We start from the raw sequence: 22,095 nt of genomic DNA, 5'->3' as shown, positions 1-22,095 counted from the left end.
GGCCTTAAGAGGTTTTGTATATTTCCACTTTCCCTCTTCATTTTTAGCCACTGCCATGAGAAATATGTGCCCTGGCTACCTTACTGTCCAGAGACAATGAGAGCTGCCCCAGTCAAATCACCTCAGCTTAACCCAGCGAGGAAAAGCTAACCCCCAGTCAACCTGCAGATGTGTGAATGACTATAAATGCTTGTTGTTTTAAACCAACTTTCTCACATTTCTTTTTTTTTAATTAATTAATTTATTGTTTGGCTGTGCTTGGTCTTACTTGCGGTACGCGGGATCTTCATTTCCACATGCGGGATCTTTAGTTGTAGCATGTGGTATCTTTAGTTGTGGCATGAGGGATCTAGTTCCCTGACCAGGGATGGAATCCAGGCCCCCTGCATTGGGAGTGCAGAGTCTTAACCACTGGACCACCAGGGAAGTCCCAGATCTCTTTTTCATGGAGAACATAAGGAAGTTCTTTGTGGCTTTTTTGATTGACCCCAGTTAGCCATAATACCCTAATTGTGCAGAATAATCTTTATCAATTATTATCACTTTGGACCCAATACTCAAGAGGCTAAAAAGAAAACAGCTTCATTTTTGTCTCTCATTGTCTCTTTAAACATGCTCAGTGGAGCTAGATCTTCTTTGATCCTCTTAAAATTTAATCATGAGAGATCATGATTTTTCTGATCACTCCTACTTACTACAAATGGCTTCAGCTCAGTAATATAAATATGCGGTCTTTATGGCAGATTGAAAATTAAAACTTCTTCTTCTGCTTTGATCTGCTTGCAGTTTATGGCAAATCGTACTTTCCAAAAATGGCTATGACTATATTTTTGTTTCCACATGGTCTTCCAGAACCTTGCCACTTTCCCATCAGGAAGTGGAGTCCATGTCCCCTCCCTTTGAATCTGGATGGGCTTTTAAATCTGTGAGTAAGTGGAAATGATGTTATGTGATTCTGAGGCTAGACATAAAAGGTGTTACAACTTCCATCTGGATCTTTCTTGGGACTCTTGCCTTGAGAACCTTGAGCTGCAATGTAAGATGTCTGAGGCTACCACGCTATTAAGAAGCTTAAACTAGCCTACACAGAAATACCACCTGGAGAAACCCTGAGATTACATGAAACAAGAGATGTCCAGCCAGCTCCCAGTTGCTCCTGGAACTTCACACTGTTCCACGTTCAGTGGAGCCAGAGCTGTCCAGATAGGCTGTTTCTGAATTCCTGACCCAGAGAAACCATGAAAGATAATAAATGGTTGCTGTTGTTTGAAACCACTAAACTTGAGAGACTGGTTATACAAAAACAATACCAGATCGTATATGACAACAGAACTCTGACCCACAAACTCTGCAGTAAACAACTGGTTTCCAACCAGAAAACCAAACTACAACTTTGGCAGCAATCAGCCCAGAACAGTCAGAACTTGGTCAATACCAGCTTCCCTATTTTTTGCCTCTGCTTCCAACTCAGAACCAACCAGAGAAAGCCAAACCATTACCCCCAAACCAATCACATAAGTTGCACTGCTTGTAGTTGGCCCACCTCCAGCTTCTCTATGCCAATAACCTCCATTCAGAATATACCTGAAGCCTTCTCTTTTTTCACTATGAAGTTTTGCCACTCCCCTGCCTGCCTTTGAGTCTCTGCCAAACACAAGTGACTGTGGCCTGTAATACCAGTCACTGGAAACAACCTAACGATAAAGAGAAACATTAATTACATAAGTGGCATGTAGAATTTACAGAATATTCTGGAAAACCCCTTAATGTTCAATATACATCTGATTTAAAAAGTAGGTTAAGAAAATACAAATATTTATGTGAAAGGATATTAGTTTAAATATAGCTATGCCTAAATACAGAAATTACTGTTTGCTTCTTTATTTATTTATTCATTCCTGGTTATAGACGGTGGGCGAAGGCACCCGTCTGGTTTTGCATGTCCAGTCCTAGCAAGGTGGATGATCCCACGTGAGACCTCCAGTTCACCTGTGACGGCCTCGCCACGCCCCCATCGCGCCTTGGGGAGGGGCTTGGAGAGCGCCCCAACCTGCGCAAGGTCTTCTGGGAGATGTGGTTCCGCCGCCTGGCCGCGTCTTCTGCTTGCGCACGGGCACCACCGGCTGGGCCTTCTGGGTGCGCGGCGCGTGTAGGTCGCGCTGCTTCCGTGAAACAGCGGCTGGTGAAGACCCCGTGGCGACCTCCATGCCCAAGACCTCCGGGCCTAGAGAGGTGAGTCCCCTCGCTGGCTGAGGACAGCAGGAATAGCCAGGGGTCCCCGGGTCCTGCGAAGGGGGAACGTGAAAACCGAAGGTCCGGGAGTCGCGGGGTCCGACAGCCCATGACGGGCATTTTGGTTTGGGAGGCTCCTCTGGTGCATTGCAACCCCAGGTTGGTGGGGACAGGACAGTGAGGCAGGGTCCAGGGATTTGGGGGTGTCGACTGAAAAAAAAAAGCACAGCCTAAAAGTTGAGAATTATGTTTTATTTGGTGAGCTTTCTGAGGACTTAAGACCAGGACCCAGCCTCTTATCTCTAAGGCAGGGGTCCCCAACCCCCCGGCCACCACCGGGTACCGGTCCGCAGCCTGTTAGGAACCAGGCCGCACAGCAGGAGGTGAACAGCCGGCGAGGGAGAGAAGCTTTGTATGCCGCTCCCCATCGCTCCCCATCACTCGCATTACCGCCCGAACCATGTCCGTACCCCCCCCCCACCACCCCGTGGAAAAATTGTCTTCCACGAAAGTGGTCCCTGGTGCCAAAAAGGTTGGGGACCGCTGCTCTGAGGGACTGCTCTGAAGAGGTAAGGGGGGGAGGTTTGCAACAAAAACCAGGCAGTCGGAACATCAAAAGATTACTGTTAATTAGGAAAAAACCAGACATCTCAAGTTAATGAATTTAGCGCTTTTCTATGTATGGGAAGATGCGAGAGTCTGGGCTCATTGAAATCATTCCTTTGATATGCACCTTAGCTATCTAGGGCCAGTATCCTGCTTTTCTCCATCCTGAATCCCTTCAGGGTTCACAGTTGGGGGTGGCTGCAGTGGGTACTGGCTTGCTGGCCACAACATCCTTTGTTTACTGATATGGCAGGCGGCATTCTTAGTCCACTGGGGGAGCATATTGGGGCTGTATGTTATGAGGTGTTTGTCTGGGCAACTAGATCTGTGCATGCTTGGGTTTGGGAGATGTGGGGAGGAATTAGGAATTGGGTGCCCCTGGGTTTGGGATATAGTGAGGATCATGAGTCTTGGTCTTTATGGTGACAATATGTTCTGACATCCCTTAGTTTGGAGGTGATTTGGACTTTGAGGAGGGGGGCCAGAGTCTTGGATCCCCCCTTTTGTTGTAGATGCTCCTGTGAGGCCACCGTCACTTCTGACTCAGAGGGCTTTTTCTATAAGTGAGCCAAGGGGTGTGTTATCAGAGGGATGGACAGATTGTGCTAGCCACCAGGGTGGGCTCTTCCCCCAGCCAGGCCCTCTATGAATTGCCAAAGGCCTGCTGCCACTTTGCATCTGAGAAACCGCAGAGCTTAAAGTGGTCAGCAGCTTCTGTAAGCTTCCCAGGTGCTGTGGAGTTAAATGACCTCCCCCTGGGTACTTGCCTCTGGGGTAGCAAAGCCAGGAGTATCACACCTATAATCACCTCCACAGTTATCTGCAAAAGAGAATTCTCCACACTGTTGGCCAGTGAGGGCTGTAGGGGAGTTGTATTTCCTTTGTTGTCTCTTTGGAAGTTATAGTTCCAGGTTTTAAAGGTGGAGGTGTCCCAGTTGTGAATTTGGTATCACAGGTGACTCGTACGTTACAGGCCTGGCTGTAACTCTGCAAAGCCTCTCTGAGTGCAGAGGTTGCGGGATGAACATGCTCTACATTTTCCTTGGTCTTTCAGGTCAAGGTTGGCTCATGGCTCTTTTATTTTCCTTTAGGTAAGGGTGGATCTGCAGAGACTAAGTATGAAGATTTCTGGCATGTGACTCAGTCCTCATTGCTCCTGGCTCCCCATTCTGCCCCCTTTGGAATCTGCTGGCCCTGAGAGATCTGTGAAAAGAGGAGAAAATGGCCCCAGGATTCCTGGCAGCAAGACCCTCAGTGAGTGATTTTTAACCTCTTTCATGCAGTAATCCCTGTCCCCAGTTAGATGACATGTTTGTTCACTGCCTCGAAGTGCCCACCAAGGCTCTAAGACAAACATGAAACGTGGCACAGCTTTGGGAAACTCTAGAGGAAAGCCCACTCTCTCTCCTCAATTTACCTCCCCCTTTGACCCCATCGGTATCAGAGCTCTTGGCACACCTTAACCTTTGCCCCTACTTTCCATTAATTTAGTCCACAAATGGTTCACCCTCTCTTCCACATGCCCTGGTGTGCACTGTGTACATTGGGAAGTATTGTCTTTTCTTGAGGACTTGTAGGCCTTGTTGAGGTGGTTGGTTTGTTTGTTTTCCTTACTGCAATGGATTTTAAAATTTAAGTGGTATTAAATTAACAAGAATTGCAAGAATAGCACAAATTACACCTGTATACCCTTCATTCACATTCATCAATTGTCAGCATTTTGCCAGTTACTTTATCATTCCATCTCTATATGTGTATTTGTCATTTTCTGAATCATTTGAGAGTAAGTTGCAGACATCGTCTTTTACCCCTAATTATTTCAGCATGCATCTCCTAAAGACAAAGACAGTCCCTTAAATAGCCATAGTATAATTCAGGGAATTTAACATTGATACAGTACCATTGTCTAATCTCCAATTTATAATAATAAACATTTGCCAGTTGTCCTAATAAGTTTCTTTATGCCCCACACCCCCTGCCCTTACATGTCTTTAGTCTTCTTTAATCTGGAATACTTTCTTAACATTTCTGTCTTTATTGATCTTGACATTTTTGAAAAGTACAGGCTTGTTATTTTAAATGTTCCTCAAATTGGATTTGTCTTTTGGTTCTTCATGATTAGATTAAGATTACACACTTCTGGCAGGAGTAACACAGAAGTGATGTGTCCTCAATTTGTCATATCAGTTGGCACAGAATATTGATTTGTTTCATTATGATACTAACTTTGATCACTTAATTAATATTGAGTCTGCCAGGTTTCTCCACTGTAACTTTTCTATTTGAGGATTGGAGAGGAAGGGAACAGATCTCTTAAGCTGGATGTCACTATCATGTGGAAGGCATATCAAAATGGGGACAGGGAGGGAATAGAATCTTATATAGAAGATGGCCACAGTGGTCCAGATAAGAGCTGATTGTGTCCTGGATCGGGGTGATCACAGTGAAGATGGAATGAAACAAAAATATTCAAGGGCTTCCCTGGTGGTGCAGTGGTTGAGAGTCTGCCTGCCGATGCAGGGGACACGGGTTCGTGCCCCGGTCCTGGAAGATCCCACATGCCGCAGAGTGGCTAGGCCCGTGAGCCATGGCCGCTGAGCCTGCGCGTCTGGAGCCTGTGCTCCACAACGGGAGAGGCCGCAACAGTGAGAGTCCCGTGTACCACAAAAAACAAAAAAAAACAACAAAAAACTGGGTGTTATTGCATGACTTTGCTAATTAGAGTTTTTTAGAATCACCATACCTTATTAAATTTTTGCAAAAACTTTAAAAAGTGAGATGTAAATTACATGCAATAAATTGCACAAATCTTAAGTACATCTTGGTGAATTTTTACATATATATATACACAGCAGTGAAATCACCACCCAAGTAAATATACAGAATATGTCTGTCACCTTATAAAGTTCCCTTTGTGCTCCCTCCCAGTTTCCCCCATAGGCAACCACTATTTCTGATTAGTTTTGCCAGTTCTATAACTGCATAAATACAGTTTGTACTCCCTTCACTCAGCGTAATATCTCTGAAATTCATCCAGCTGTCACCTTAACATTTTGTTATGTCACTTCTTATTCCGTAGTTTATATTTGTTTAAAAAGAAAATAGCTTAATATTTTGCTTGTTAAACATATTGCTTGTTGTAAATAGAAGAGTACAATTGGATATAGAGTTGAACGTGGAATTATCCTGTGTCCAATTTCCCATCCAATGCATTGAGAATCATTTACATCGATGTAAAATACTCATACTTTAAAAAAAAAATTTACAAAAGTAAATCTTAACACAGTTTGGCTGCTTTCTCTGTAAAGTTACACTAAAGTTGCCTTTCTTTGTCAGTATATACAGAGCTGCCTCATTCTTCAGCAGATATTCAGTATTGTGTGGTCCAGTGTGGGTGTACTTTCAGATAACTGAAAGTTCTTCAATATTACAAATGTAACTACAATAAATATCTCTGCACTCATATCTTCATGCTCTTGTGCAAGTCTGACATTTAGAATTGCAAGTGTGGGACCAAAGGTGTTCTGTACATTAAAAAACTTTTTTTTAGTGAACTGAATTTTTTGTATTGAGGATTAATTGACGCATGATAAACTGCACATAAAGTGTTCAATTTTATATTCATATATATATATTCATGAATATATATGAATATATTCAATTTTGACATTTTTATACACTCATAAAACCATCATCTCAATCAAGATAATCAATGTATCTTATCACCTCCCAAAGTTTCCTGGTTCACTTTTGTAACTCCTGCTTCCTGACCCTCCCTGCCCCCTCAATTTGAAGGATACAATCAAATTGCTCCCCCCCAGAAGACTGTACCTATTTATGTTCTAACAGCATATGAGACTGATCATTTTCCTACAGCCTCACTAGTGTTAAGGTTTTCAAATTTTAAAACATTTACTGATCTGATAGCTAAAAAGAGAAATTCAAGTATTTCACCAGTTCACCTTTTGAGAATTGTGGATTTGTATCCCCAAAGTGGGAGGTTTCCAGGAAATCTTCACAGAGGAGGCAGAATTTGCTGCCCTGTGACTTGATCAACCTGTGAAGCTACAGTCCTGAGAAAGTCAGAGCTGGGTACCCCTAGGAAGTAGGGTTATGCCTTGTACACAGTGGATGCTTAGTAAACGTTTATCACCTTAACTGTGCTTTAGTTTATTAACTGTGCTCTCACTTAAATAGAGAAGTCCAGGACCCAGCCTGAAGTCCGGGCTGCTGGGACATCTCCTCTCCTGCCTACAGGAACAAAACAGCTACCTGAGCATGAAGGCTGCAGGAGGTTCCCCACATGCAGGAGTTCCATCTTTGGTGGAGACAACATCTCCTGAAACTCCCTCTGGATGTTCCAGGTGGAGTTTGGAGAGGCTGAAGAGAGATTCCCTCAGCAGAGCTGCTGGTACTGAGGGGATTCCCCTCCTAACAGGGAGGGCAAGATGTGGGACCATGTAGAAGCTGGTGTGACCTCAAAGAGTAAGGAGAAAGGTGAGAGTTAAATCATTACCAAGGCACACAGTAGGTATTCAGTAGGTTTTTGCAAGGAGGGAGGGAGAAAGTGTCTGGGTCGAAGGGCCATCTGTAAAAGTAGAAAGAGAGGAAAAGACTTTCTAGGGGAGGGCCTAGAAAAGTCAGGTAATGGTAAACAAGGACCAGTGTTACCAGCTGAATACAATGTGCCCCTTCTCCCTTCTTGGTAACTAAGATACTGGTCTGCTTCAGTGAGCCAAGTTCATTTTTCACTGCTTCTTTCTTCTTACCCAGCACTGCCTTCTGAGGTTTCTGCCCTTCTTCAGGAAGAGGAGGAAATGCCCAAATTACAGGTAAATTAGAGTCCACCTTCTCTCCCTCAAAATATCACCCACATACCTCATTTTGGGGATTGGGGAAGGAGAGCAATATAACATGTATATTGTGCTGGCCCTGGGCTAGACATATGTTACTCCAGTTTCTCAACAAAGTCTGAACATTGCTGGTAGGAGTGACAAAATGGTGCAATATACTTTGGAAAACAGTTTTAGAGTTTCTTATATAATTAAGCACACACTTACCATTGACCCAGAAATCCCACTGTATTTACCCAGAAGAAATGAAAATAGATGTCCACACAAAAATATGTATGTGACTATTAGCAGCTTTGTTTATAATAGCCCTGAACTAAAAACAACCCAAATGTCCATCCACTGATAAATGGATAAAATGTGTTAATCCATATAATTAAGAACTACTCATTAAAAAAAAAAAGGAAACAACTGCTGATACATATAACAACGTGAATGAATCTCAAAAGCATTATGCTGAGAAAAAATAAGCCAGACACAAAAGAGTATATACTATGTGACTGAGACAGGCTGGGCCCTCGACCTTTTGCTGCAGTGCTTGTACCTGGACAAACGTCTCCTTGAGCAACAAAATACAAAGAACTATAAGGGACTAAAAATAACTGCATGCATGTGCAGTTGGGGCAAATTCTGGACAAAAGATACAAAAAGACCAAAAAAACTCATCTGCCACTTCTGAAGAGCTGGGAGCAAAAGCTGGGTACTGCACATGTGCCCTGCACTCAGCACCACCAAAGGGTTGGGCAAAACACCTAAGCCACCCCTCTGGCCCGACCCCTGGACACACCCTTACCCTCACCCCATATAAGGAACCAGCTCGCCTTCCCCCGCTCTGGGAGCAAGGGAAACTGTTGTTTGTTTTTGCTCCTCCTTGCTGCAGCAGGGACCCCAATAAAGCCTAGCCTGAATTTCTTATCTGGCCTCTAGTCAATTTCTGTTGATTGGGGAAGAACCCCAGTTGGTATCAATTCCATTAATATGAAGCTCTAGAACAGGCTAAATTAATCTATAGCTGTTCTGTGCCTTCTCCTCTCGCTTCAGCTCTGAACAAACCCCTCCTAGTAGAGAACCCCGTCATCCCCACAATGGTAGCCACTATTCTGACTTCTAGTACTGTAGATTAGTTTAGTCTGATTTTGAACTTTTTAAATAGAATCAAGAGTACATACAGTACTCTTTTGTGCTTGTTTTTTTTCAATATTATGTTGTGAGATTGAAGTATATTGTTTCATGTATATGTAGTTTGTTTACTTTCATTTCAGTATAGCAGTAGTTTCTAAAACTTTTTGTTTCAGGACCCCTTTACACTTTAAAAAATGGCTTTCATTATGTGTGTTATCAATATTACCAGATTGGCGGTTCAAGCTAACAAAAATTTAAAATATTTATTAATCCATTCAAAAATTAATCCATTACAGTTAATGTCACATTTTATGAAAAATACTTAATTTTCCAAAACAAAAGAAAGATAAAAAAGAAGAATGGAAATGTTTTATATTTTTGCTAATCTCTTTAATGTCTGGCCTAATAGAAAACAGCTGGAATCTCACATCTGCTTCAACATTTTCTCAGTTGCAAGATCACACGACATGTAGCCTCCATACTGTTGTAAGAGAATGAGAGTGTATAAGCCTTGAGAATTATTATGAAAATGATATTGACTTTACAGACCCCCCTGACAGGGTCTTGGGGAACCTCATGGGTCCCTGAACCACAGTTTGGGAATTGGTACTGAATATTAGTCCTTCATGTGATTCTGCCAGTGTTCATATATCCTTTCTATTGTGAATGTGTGAGTGGGGATTTGGGGCCCATAATAAACATTGTTAATATATAATTATCAGAGGGATGTTTCCTATATAGCATTTCTTATTAACCAGAGTCCTTATTGTTGATCTATGTCTTGTTCCTTCCCACACAACTATCCACTCACTTTTCTTGCCAACTGGAATTCCCCACCTCCCTTCCCTCTATTCACATTTTAACCATCCCACAAGGCTGGTACCTGGCTTTCTCCATGGTACCTGCCCTCATGGCCCCAACCCACCTTGGAGTCCTTCTCTGGACCCTTCCCCAAGTAAATCTCAAGCTTATTCTGATTCATAGAATGTTGTGTGGATGACACCTCTGAAATTGTGTAGCTTTTGGTGTACTGTGGTTGAAGTTTGAGTCTTATCACCCAAAGAGACTTTAAGGGCTGAAGCGTTAAAAAAAAATGTACCTCGTGCATCTTTTCAATCTTCTACATGATATGACACAATCAAGTGCATGGATGTGTGCCTAAGTTAGTCTAACTCAGGACCCTGGAAACTCTCAGGACCACTTATGGATGTCACTGTTGCTTGTCAGCTGCATTCCTCTGTGGGAATGGGTATGTGTGAGGGTGACTTTGTTTGTTGTTTTAGGAGCTGGTGACGTTCCAGGATGTGGCTGTGGACTTTACCCAGGAGGAGTGGGAGCATCTGGATCCCTCTCAGAGGCACCTGTACAGAGAAGTGATGTTGGAGAACTATGGGAATCTCATCTCCTTGGGTGAGAACAGCATCTTCCTGAACCCACCTGCTTTCTCTCGGGTTCAGTTGTATAGAGTAAATCCTGAGGGGATTTGCATTTGGGGGTCCACATATTCCAGATCCCTTAATGGTAGTGGGTATCAGATTTGAGAGTGCATAGAAATACCTGAGGTGAAGGCAAGAAATGCCAGTTCCTGTCCAAATTAAAGGAGACTAAAGAGATAAGACAACTAAATGCAGTGTCTTATTCTAGATAGAAAATATCTAGGAAAATAGTGCTAAACGGAACATATTTGAGACAATTGGCATCATTTACAAATTAACTGTGAACTAGATACTAATACTGCATCAATGTTAAGTTTCCTGATTTTGATGGCTGTACTGTGGTTATGGAAAAAAATGTCCCTGTTCTTAGGAAATGTGTACTGAAAGAATTTAGTCATAGAGAGCCATGGGGCCTGTAACTTTCTCTTAAGTGGTTTAAAAAAGAATTGTGTGAGAGAGAATAACAAAGTAAATGGGCCAAATATTAACAATTGGTGACTATGGGTTAGGGTTCTACAGGCATTCTGTTCTGTGTATCACTCTTGCTATCTTTCTCTAAAATAAAATGTTATCCAAAAAACCTACGTCCCTACGTTCTATCACCAGGGCTGCTGATTCAGTGGATTTGGGATGGAGTCTGCATTTTTGATAAGTCTCTTCAAACCACACTTTGGGCAGTGCTTCTCTGGTGGACACACAATCATTACTGCCTGCTCACCCCACTGAGAATTATTACTGTTGTATATTGCAAATAGGCCTCTTCACTGAAATTCCTGGAACCATTTTTTTCTCTGGGGAAGAAAATATTTGTTTTTTTATTTATGTGTGTGTGTGTGTGTGTGTGTGTGTGTGTGTGTGTGTGTGTGTCTACATATATATAAATATAAAATGTGATTTTGATGTGCAGTGGTTTTATTCACCTTTCCCAGTCTTCATAGGACCTTCACGAATACCAAGTGATAAGATTGACTTGTGGCAGGGTCCTTGTCCACATCATATTGCCCTAATCCACCAGTCTTTCCCCTCAAGCAGGACATCTGCTGTCCAAACCAGAAATGATTTCCCATTTTGAACAAGAAGATGATGTGTGGATGGAGAAAAAAATACCAAGAAGCTCCTATTCAGGTGAGAACCAGTCAGCCAGGAGAAAATGCCATTAATAACCCTATGAATCCATGAAGGGATGGGTAGCAACTTCAAAAATATATATTATTTGACTTTTTATGCTGATAATTTAATTGAAAATATTTAAATATTTATTTGATTGGAGGCAAATATCTTTTTTCTTTTTTTTTTTAACATCTTCATTGGAGTGTAATTGCATTACAATGTTGTGTTAGTTTCTGCCATATAACAAAGTGAATCAGCTGTATGTATACATATATCCCCATAGTCCCTCCCTCTTGTGTCTCCCTCCCACCCTCCCTATCCCACCCCTCTAGGTGGTCACAAAGCACTGAGCTGATCTCCCTGTGTGATGCAGCTGCTTCCCACTAGCTATCTATTTTACATTTGGTAGGGTATATATGTCAATGCTGCTCTCTCACTTTGTCCCAGCTTACCCTTCCCTCTCCCTGTGTCCTCAGGTCCATTCTCTATGTCTGTGTCTTTATTCCTGTCCTGCCCCTAGGTTCATGAGAACCATTTTTTTTTTTTTTAGATTCCATATATATGTGTTAGCATACAGTATTTGTTTTTCTCTTTCTGACTTACTTCACTCTGTATGACAGACTCTAGGTCCATCCACCTAACTACAAATAACTCAGTTTTGTTTCTTTTTATGGCTGAGTAGTATTCCACTGTATACATGTGCCACATCTTCTTTATCCATTCATCTGTCAGTGGACACTTAGGTTGCTTCCATGTCATGGCTATTGTAAACAGTGCTGCAATGAACATTGTGGTACATGATTCTTTTTTTAAAAATTTATTTTATTTCTTTACTTTTGGCTGTGTTGGGTCTTTGTTGCTGCGTGTGGGCTTTCTCTAGTTGCAGTGAGTGGGGGCTACTCTTCGTTGACGTGCACAGGCTTCTCATTGTGGTGGCTTCTCTTGTTGCGGAGCACGGGCTCTAGGTGCGCAGGCTTCAGTAGTTGTGGTACATGGGTTCAGTAGTTGTGGCTTGCGGGTTCTAGAAGGCAGGCTTTGTAGTTGTGGCGCATGGGCTTAGTTGCTCTGCAGCACGTGGGATCTTCCTGGATCTGTGTCCCCTGCATTAGCAGGCAGATTCTTAACCACTGCGCCACCAGGGAAGCCCCATGACTCTTTTTGAATTACGGTTTTCTCAGGGTAAATGCCAGTAATGGGATTGCTGGGTCATATGGTAGTTCTATTTTTAGTTTCTTAAGGAACATCCATACTGTTCTCCATAGTGGCTGTATCAATTTACATTCCCACCAACAGTGCAAAAGGGTTCCCTTTTCTCCACACCCTCTCCAGCAGTTATTGTTTGTAGATTTTTTGATGATAGCCATTCTGACCGGTATGAGGTGGTACCTCATTGTAGTTTTGATTTGCATTTCTCTAATGGTTAGTGATGTTGAGCATCCTTTCATGTGTTTGTTGGCAGTCTGTATATCTTCTTTGGAGAAATGTCTATTTAGATCTTCTACCCATTTTTGGATTGAGTTGTTTGTTTTTTTGATATTGAGCTGCATGAGCTGCTTGTATATTTTGGAGATTAATCTTTGTCAGTTTCTTCATTTGCAAATATTTTCTCCCATTCTGGGGGTTCTCTTTTCATCTTGTTTATGGTTTCCTTTGCTGTGCAAAAGGTTTTAAGTTTCATTAGGTCCCATTTGTTTATTTTTGTTTTTATTTCCATTTCTCTAGGAGGTGGGTCAAAAAGGATCTTGCTGTGATTTATGTCAAAGAGTGTTCTTCCTATGTTTTCCTCTAAGTTTTATAGTGTCTGGCCTTATATTTAGGTCTTTAATCCATTTTGAGTTTATTTTTGTGTATGGTGTTAGGGAGTGTCTTAATTTCATTCCTTTACATGTAGCTGTCCAGTTTTCCTGGAACCAATTATTGAAGAGGCTGTCTTTTCTCCATTGTATATTCTTGCATCCTTTATCAAAGATAAGGTGGCCATATATGTGTGGGTTTATCTCTGGGCTTTCTATCCTGTTCCATTGATCTATATTTCTGTTTTTGTGCCAGTACCATGCTGTCTTGATTACTGTAGCTTTGTAGTATAGTTTGAAGTCAGGGAGCCTGATTCCTCCAGCTCCATTTTTCTTTCTCAAGATTGCTTTGGCTATTCAGGGTCTTTTGTGTTTCCATACAAATTGTGAAATTTTTTGTTCTAGTTCTGTGAAAAGTGCCATTGGTAGTTTGATAGGGATTGCATTGAATCTGTAGATTGCTTTGGGTAGTATAGTCATTTTCACAATGTTGATTCTTCCAATCCAAGAACATAGTATGTTTCTCCATCTCTTTGCATCATCTTTAATTTCTTTCATCAGTGTCTTATAGTTTTCTGCATAAAGGTCTTTTGTCTCCTTGGGTAGGTTTATTCCTATATATTTTATTATTTTTGTTGCAGTGGTAAATGGGAGTGTTTCCTTAATTTCTCTTTCAGATTTTTCATCATTAGTGTATAGGAATGCAAAAGATTTCTGTGCATTAATTTTGTATCCTGCTACTTTACCAAATTCATTGATTAGCTCTAGTTTTCTGGTGGCATCTTAAGGATTCTCTATATATGGTGTCATGTCATCTGCAAACAGTGACAGTTGTACTTCTTTTCCGATTTAGATTCCTTTTATTTTTTTTTCTTCTCTGATTGTTGTGGCTAAAACTTCCAAAACTATGTTGAATAATAGTAGTGAGAGTGGGGATCCTTGTCTTTTTCCTGATGTTAGAAGAAATGGTTTCAGTTTTTCACCATTGAGAACGATGTTGGCTGTGGGTTTGTCATATATGGTCTTTATTACGTTGAGGTAAGTTCCCTCTATGCCTACTTTCTGGAGAGTTTTTATCATAAATGGTTGTTGAATTTTGTTGAAAGCTTTTTCTGCATCTATTGAGATTATCATATGTTTTTTATCCTTCCGTTTGTTAATATGGTGTATTAACAAACTGATTGACTGATTTGTGTATATTGAAGAATCCTTGTATTCCTGTGATAAACCCCACTTGATCATGGCGTATGATCCTTTTAATGTGCTCTTGGATTCTGTTTGCTAGTATTTTGTTGAGGATTTTTGCATCTGTGTTCTTCAGTGATAATGGTCTGTAGTTTTCTTTTTTTGTGACGTCTTTGTCTGGTTTTGGCATCAGGGTGATGGTGGCCTCGCAGAATGAGTTTGGGAGTGTTCCTCCCTCTGCTATACTTTAGAAGAATTTGAGAAGGATAGGTGTTAGGTCTTCTCTAAATGTTTGATAGAATTTGCCTGTGCAGCCATCTGGTCCTGGGCTTTTGTTTTTTGGAAGATTTTTAATCACAGTTTCAATTTCAGTGCTTGTGATTGGTCTGTTTATATTTTCCATTTCTTCCTGGTTCAGTCTTGGAGGTTGTGCTTTTCTAAGAATTTGTCCATTTCTTCCAGGTTGTCCATTTTATTGGCATAGAGTTGCTTGTAGTAATCTCTCATGATCCTTTGTATTTCTGCAGTGTCAGTTGTTACTTCTCCTTTTTCATTTCTAATTCTGTTGATTTGAGTCTTCTCCCTTTTTTTCTTGGTGAGTCTGGCTAGTGGTTTATCAATTTTGTTTATCTTCTCAAACAACCAGCTTTTAGTTTTATTGATCTTTGCCCTTGTTTCCTTCATTTCTTTTTCATTTATTTCTGATCTGATCTTTATGATTTCTTTCCTTCTGCTAACTTTGGGGTTTTTTGGTTCATCTTTCTCTAACTGCTTTAGGTGTAAGTTTAGGTTGTTTATTTGAGATGTTTCTTGTTTCTTGAGGTAGGATTGTATTGCTATAAACTTTCCTCTTAGAACTGCTTTTGCTGCATCCCATAGGTTTTGGGTCATCGTGTTTTCATTGTCATTTGTTTCTAGGTAGTTTTTGATTTCCTCTTTGATTTCTTCAGTGATATCTTGGTTATTTAGCAGCATATTGTTTAGCCTCCACATGTTTGTATTTTTTACAGTTTTTTTCCTGTAATTGATACCTAGTCTCATAGCGTTGTGGTCGGAAAAGATACTTGATATGATTTCAGTTTTCTTAAATTTACCAAGGCTTGATTTGTGGCCCAAGATATGATCTATCCTGGAGAGTGTTCCATCAGCACTTGAGAAGAAAGTGTATTCTGTTGTTTTTGGATGGAATGTCCTATAAATATCAGTTAACTCCATCTTGTTTAATGTGTCATTTAAAGCTTGTGTTTCCTTATTTATGTTCATTTTGGCTGATGTGTCCATTGGTGAAAGCAGGGTGTTAAAGTCCACTACTATTATTTACTGTCGATTTCCCCTTTTATGGCTGTCAGCATTTGCCTTTTGTATTGAGGTGCTCCTATGTTGGGTGCATAAATATTTACAATTGTTATATCTTCTTCTTGGATTGATCCTTTGATCATTATGTAGTGTATTTCTTTGTCTCTTATAGTAATCTTTATTTTAAAGTCTATTTTGTCTGATATGAGAATTGCTACTCCAGCTTTCTTTTGATTTCCATTTGCATGGAATATCTTCTTCCATCCCCTCACTGTCAGTCTGTATGTGCCCCTAGATCTGAAGTGGGTCTCTTGTAGACGGCATATATACGGGTCTTGTTTTTGTATGCGTTCAGCCAGTCTTTCAGTTGGAGCATTTAATCCATTCACATTTAAGGCAATTTTTTTTTTTTTTTGTGGTACGTGGGCCTCTCATTGTTGTGGCCTCTCCCGCTGTGGAGCACAGGCCCTGGACGCGCAGGCCCAGCGGCCATGGCTTATGGGCCCAGCCGCTCCGCGGCATGCGGGATCCTCCCAGACCGGGGCACGAACCTGTGTCCCCTGCGTCAGCAGGTGGACTCTCAACCACTGCGCCACCAGGGAAGCCCCTAAGGCAATTATTGATATGTATGTTCCTATTACCATTTTCTTAGTTGTTTTGGGCTTGTTTTTGTAGGTCTTTTCCTTCTCTTGTGTTTCCTGCCTAGAGAAATTCCTTTAGCATTTGTTGTAAAGCTGGTTTGGTAGTGTTGAATTCTCTTAATTTTTGCTTGTCTGTAAAGGTTTTAATTCCTCCTTCGAATTTGAATGAGATCCGTGCTGGGTAGAGTAATCTTGGTTGTAGGTTTTTCCCTTTCTTCACTTTAAATATGTCCTGCCACTCCCTTCTGGCTTGCAGAGTTTCTGCTGATAGATCAGCTGTTAACCTTATGGGGATTCCCTTGTATGTTATTTGTTGCTTTTCCCTTGCTACTTTTAATATTATTTCTTTGTATTTAATTTTTGGCAGTTGGATTAATATGTGTCTTGGCATGTTTCTCCTTGGATTTATCCTGTTTGGGAGTCTCTGCGCTTCCTGGACTTGATTGACTGTTTCCTTTCCCATGTTAGGGAAGTTTTCAACTATAATCTCTTCAAATATTTTCTCAGACCCTTTCTTTTTCTCTTCTTCTTCTGGGACCCCTATAATTCGAATATTGGTGCATTTAATGTTGTCTCAGACTTCTCTGAGACTATCCTCAATTCTTTTCATTCTTTTTTCTTTATTCTGCTGTGCAGTAGTTATTTCCATTATTTTATCTTCCAGGTCACTTATCCGTTCTTCTGCCTCAGTTATTTTGCTATTGATTCCTTCTAGAGAATTTTAAATTTCATTTATTGTGTTGTTCATCATTGTTTGTTTGCTCGTTAGTTCTTCTAGGTCCTTGTTAAACGTTTCTTATATTTTCTCCATTCTTTTTCCAAGATTTTGGATCATCTTCACTATCATTACTCTGAATTCGTTTTCAGGTAGACTGCCTATTTCCTCTTCATTTGTTCAGTCTGGTGAGTTTTTACCTTCTTCGTCTGCTTCATATTTCTCTGTCTTCTCATTTTGCTTAACTTTCTGTGTTTGGGGTCTCCTTTTCACAGGCTGCATGTTCGTAGTTCCTGTTGTTTTTGGTGTCTGCCCCCTGTGGGTAAGGTTGGTTCAGTGGCTTGTGTAGGCTTCCTGGTGGAGGGGACTGGTGCCTGTGTTCTGGTGGGTGGGGCTGTATCTTGTCTTTCTGGTGGGCAGGGCTGTGTCTGCTGGTGTGTTTTGGGGTGTCTGTGAACTTAGTATGAGTTTAGGCAGCCTCTCTGCTAATGGATGGGGTTGTGTTCCTGTCTTGATAGTTGTTTGGTATGGGGCGTCCAGCACTGGAGCTTGCTGGCCGTTGGGTGGAGCTGGGTCTTAGCATTGAGACGGAAATCTCTAGGAGAGCTCTCACTGATTGATATTATGTGGGGCCAGAAGGTCTCTGGTGGTCCAGTGTTCTGAACTCGGGTCTCCCACCTCAGAGGCTCAGGCCTGACACCCGACCGGGACATCAAGACCCTGTCAGCCACACGGCTCAGAAGAAAAGGGAGAAAAAAAGAAAGAAAATTAAATAAAATATTTAATTTTTTAAATTATTAAAATTAAAAAATAAAAAGAGTAATAAAAAAAAGAGAGAGCAGCCAAACCGGTAAACAAATCCACCGATTATAAGAAGTGCTAAAAACTATACTAAGATAAACGTGAAAATCAGAAACAAGTCAGTCGTAGACCGCAAACCCCAAGTCTACAGTTGCTCCCAAAGTCTGCCGCCTCAAGTTTGGGTTGATTTGCTGTCTATTCAGGTATTCCACAGATGCAGGGTACCTCAAGTTGACTGTGGGGATTTAATCCACTGCTTCTGAGGCTGCACAGAGAAATTTCCCTTTCTCTTCTTTGTTTGCACAGCTGCTGGGGTTCAGCTTTGGTTTTGGCCCCACCTCTGTGTGTAGGTTGCCCTCAGGCATCTGTTCCCGCCCAGACAGGATGCATGCGGTTAAAGCAACAGCTGATTAGGGGGCTCTGGCTCACTCATGCTGGGGAGGGGGAGGGCAGGGGGCAAGGGGTGGGGAGGGAGGGGTACGGTAGTTATAATTGGAATTGACAGTGCAGCAGCTTGGCAGTGGCGGGCTGCACAGGCTCCCAGGGGGTTGTGGATAGTGACCTGTGCTTGCACACAGGATTCTTGGTGGCTACAGTAGCAGCGTTAGCATTTCATGCCCGTCTTTGGTGTCCGAGCTGTTAGCCGCGGCTCGCACCCATCTCTGGAGCTTGTTTAGGCAGTTTTCTGCCTTCTGTGGGCAGACAAGGAAGGAATCTCCTCTCCTTGCACACCCTGAAACAATGGTTTCTTTCCTCTTAGCCAGGTCCAGAGTTTTTCCCGGACCCCCTCCCGGCTAGCTGTGGCGCACTAGCCCCCTTCAGGCTGTGTTCACGCAGCCAACCCCAGTCCTCTCCCTGGGGTCTGACCTCTGAAGCCTGAGCCTCAGTTCCCAGCCCCCACCTGCCCCAGTGGGTGAGCAGACAAGCCTCTTGGGCTGGTGAGTGCTTTTCGGAACCAATCCTCTGTGCGAGAATCTCTCTGCTTTGCCCTCTACACCCCTGTTGGTGCGCTCTCCTCTGTGGCTCCGAAGGTTCCCCCCCATGCCCACCCCCCATCTCCACCAGTGAAGGGGCTTCCTAGTGTGTGGAAACTTTTCCTCCTTCACAGCTCCCTTCCAGAGGTGCAGGTCCCATCCCTATTCTTTTGTCTCTGGTTTTGCTTTTTTTCTTTTGGCCTGCCCGGGTACATGAGGATTTTCTTGCCTTTTGGGAAGCCTGAGGTCTTCTGCCAGTGTTCAGTAGGTGTTTTGTAGGAGTTGTTCCACATGTAGATGTATTTTTGATGTATTTGTGGAGAGGAAGGTGATCTCCACGTCTTACTCCTCCGCCATCTTGAAGGTCCCCCCACATATCTTTTTTTATGAAAGCATTAAATGCCCAAGCTTCTCAAATTCACTTGGAACCAGCATTACCATTTTCTTAGTTCCTCATTAAAATTTTGACAGTTGTTCACTCCATAATTGTATGAAAGTTATATTTTTAACTTTTTGATAATCATACTTTGACAACATTAACCCATTTGTAGCTCATAGAATTTGACTTGGTGTTTCTAGTAACATTTAGTTTCCTTGACTAAGGAAAAGGTCCCCAGTATCGTCCCATTCCCCTTGAAGCAAAAATGAAAAACCTAATGTCAGGAGGACAGAGACCAGCAACAACACTTCTTCACTCAGTGAAGCTTCTTTGCTTTACCAGTACTGCCGAAGTATGTCCAGGAGTACCGTGCAGCCTCAGACAAAACCTCTGCTCACTTTTGTCATCTAATTTTCTTTGTCCCAGGAGTCAGGGATGAGAATGATGGGATTCTCTCTTGGCCAGTATCTCCAGGAGAAAAATCCTATAGCTATCCCCAGTGTGGCCAAGACTTCAGCCAGCTCAGAAACCTTCTAATTCACCCGTGAACCCGTAAGGGAGAGAAGTCCTCTCCATATGATGGGAGTGGAAGAGCCTTCAGTGAAAGGACAACAGACCTTAACCTTCCTGTGCTCCTTCCAGGAGGCAAGCCCTACCGCTGCATGGAGTGTTCCAGAGTCTTCAACTCAGAATGTGCTCTGAGAAGGCACAGGAAGGACCACATGGGAAAGAAACCTCACACATGTGAGGAATGTGGGAAGGACTTCAGCCGTAGCTCCAACCTGTCCATCCATCGGCGAATACACACAGGCGAGAAGCCCTACAGATGTGGTGTGTGCGGGAAGGACTTCAGCCGCAGCTCCAACCTCTCTATCCACGAGCGCATCCACACAGGTGAGAAACCCTTCAGGTGCTCTGACTGTGGCAAGGACTTCAGCCGCAGGGCAGCCCTGCAGATCCACCAGAGTGTCCACACAGGAAGGAAGCCCCATGCCTGTAAGGTATGTGACCGGGGCTTCACCTCTCGCTCTATGCTGGCACGACACCAGCAGGACCACGCAGGAGACAAGGCCTATGTGTGTGACACATGTGGCCGGGGCTTCAGCCAGAGAGCCAGCCTCTACCTGCACCAGCGTGTTCACACTGGGGAGAGGCCATTCCGGTGCGAGGCCTGTGGGAAGTGCTTCAGCTGGAGCAAGGACCTGGGTATCCACCAGAGGGTCCACACAGGAGAGCGGCCCTACAGGTGTGAGGCTTGTGGGAGGGACTTCAGGCATCGCTCGGCCCTCAAGAGGCACCAGAGGGTGCACACAGGGGAGAAGCCCTACCCCTGTGCTGTGTGTGGGAAGGGCTTCAGTCAGAGAGTCCACCTGCAGACGCACCAGAAAGTGCACTGTAGGGAGAGGCTTCCAGGATTGGGCTCTGCACATGCAGGTGCCTTCCACAGCCAGGGAGAGTGCCAGGGCACGGGTGCTGAGGTGCACAACATGGATCAGGCTTAATGATGTATGGCATTTATTAGTATTTATATAGAAAAGAGGACAGATCAACAGCACTTAGATGGAGAAATAGAACATTTTCAGCCCTCCCAAAAGACCTCTGCATGCTTCTTTCCACTCACTACCCCACAAAGGGAGTCACTATCCTGACTTCTAAAACCATAGATTGATTTTGCAAGCTATAGAATATCATATAAGTGGAATTACGCAATATGTAATCTTTCATATAGAACTTTATTCACTCAATGTCTGCATCCATGTTGTTGCATGTATTCAGAGGTTCATTCATTTTATTACTGAGTAGTATTCCATTATTTGAATGAACCACAGTTTGTCCATTCACCTGTTGATGGACGTTTACATTTGGGTTATTTCCAGGTTTTCCAGGTTTTGTTCGTTATGAATAAAGCTGCTGTGAGCATTTGGGTACACACCTTTGTGTGGACATATCCTTTAATTTCTCTTGGGTATATACTTTGGAGAAGAATTGATGGGTATTTTTTTTAATTATTTATTTTTTAAGATTTTTTCAATGTGGACCATTTTTTTAAAAGTCTTTATTGAATTTATTACAAAATTGCTTCTGTTTTATGTTTTGGTTTTTTGGCCACGAGACATGTGGGATCTTAGTTCCCCAACCAGGGATTGAACCTGCACCCCCTGCATTGGAAGGCAAAGTTTTAACCACTGGACCACCAGGAAAGTCCCTTGATGAGTATTTTAAAACTTGTAAAACACTGGGCTTAATTGTCTTGTACTTTGGATTTTTACATGTACTTGGAAAATTTCAAACAAATACAGAAATGGAACAGTGTAACAAACACTCATGTCCCCATCATCTAGCTTCAGTAATCAATTCATGATGAATTTTGTTTATTCTCTTCCACCCTGCTCCCTCACACACAGTCCTGAAGTATTTTAAAGTAAATCCTAGACTAGGATATTGTGTCATCTTTATACCTTCAAAAAATAAAGATTTGTTTAAAATGTTTTTCCAAAGAATCACTCTGTTTAAAAATTTTTTTTATTAAGGTAAAATTCAGAAAACAAAATTCACCATTTTAACCATTTCAGAGTATAGTATTCAATAGTTTTTAATATATTCACAATGTTGTACAATCATCACCACTGTCTGAATCTAGAATATTTTCATCAGGCCAGAAAGAAACCCCATTACTATTAAGCAGTCACTTTTCATTTTCCCCCTCCCCCAGCCTCTGGCAACCACTAATGTACTTTCTGTTGCTATAGATTTGCCTATTCTGGACACTTCATATAAAAGGAGTCAGACAATGTGTGCCCTTTTATGTCTGGCTTCTTTCACTTAGAATAATGTTTTCAAGGTTCATTTATGTTGTAGCATATGTTAGTACTTCATTCTTTTTATGGCCAAATAATATTTCATTGTATGGATATACAACATTTTAAAATCCATTTTTAAGTTGACGGACATTTG

General features: G+C 42.2%; 1 protein-coding gene across 1 annotated transcript in view; it reads left to right on the top strand.

The window, feature by feature from the left end:
* The window catches only part of LOC132417057 (zinc finger protein 383), a 39,439-nt gene extending 17,850 nt beyond the window's left edge, over window positions 1–21,589 (top strand). The window contains exons 7-11 of the mRNA XM_060000661.1: window positions 7,258–7,335; window positions 7,612–7,670; window positions 10,094–10,220; window positions 11,279–11,371; window positions 19,783–21,589. Of these exons, the coding sequence (XP_059856644.1) occupies window positions 7,258–7,335; window positions 7,612–7,670; window positions 10,094–10,220; window positions 11,279–11,371; window positions 19,783–20,642 (1,217 nt within the window). The 3' untranslated portion in view covers window positions 20,643–21,589. The remainder of the gene's footprint in view (window positions 1–7,257; window positions 7,336–7,611; window positions 7,671–10,093; window positions 10,221–11,278; window positions 11,372–19,782) is intronic.
* Window positions 21,590–22,095: the final 506 nt, after the last annotated feature.

Source organism: Delphinus delphis, chromosome 20 (genome assembly GCF_949987515.2).
Source record: "Delphinus delphis chromosome 20, mDelDel1.2, whole genome shotgun sequence".
In the NCBI taxonomy this organism is placed as follows: Eukaryota; Metazoa; Chordata; class Mammalia; order Artiodactyla; family Delphinidae; genus Delphinus; species Delphinus delphis.
This window is presented reverse-complemented; position numbering and strand designations above follow the sequence as displayed.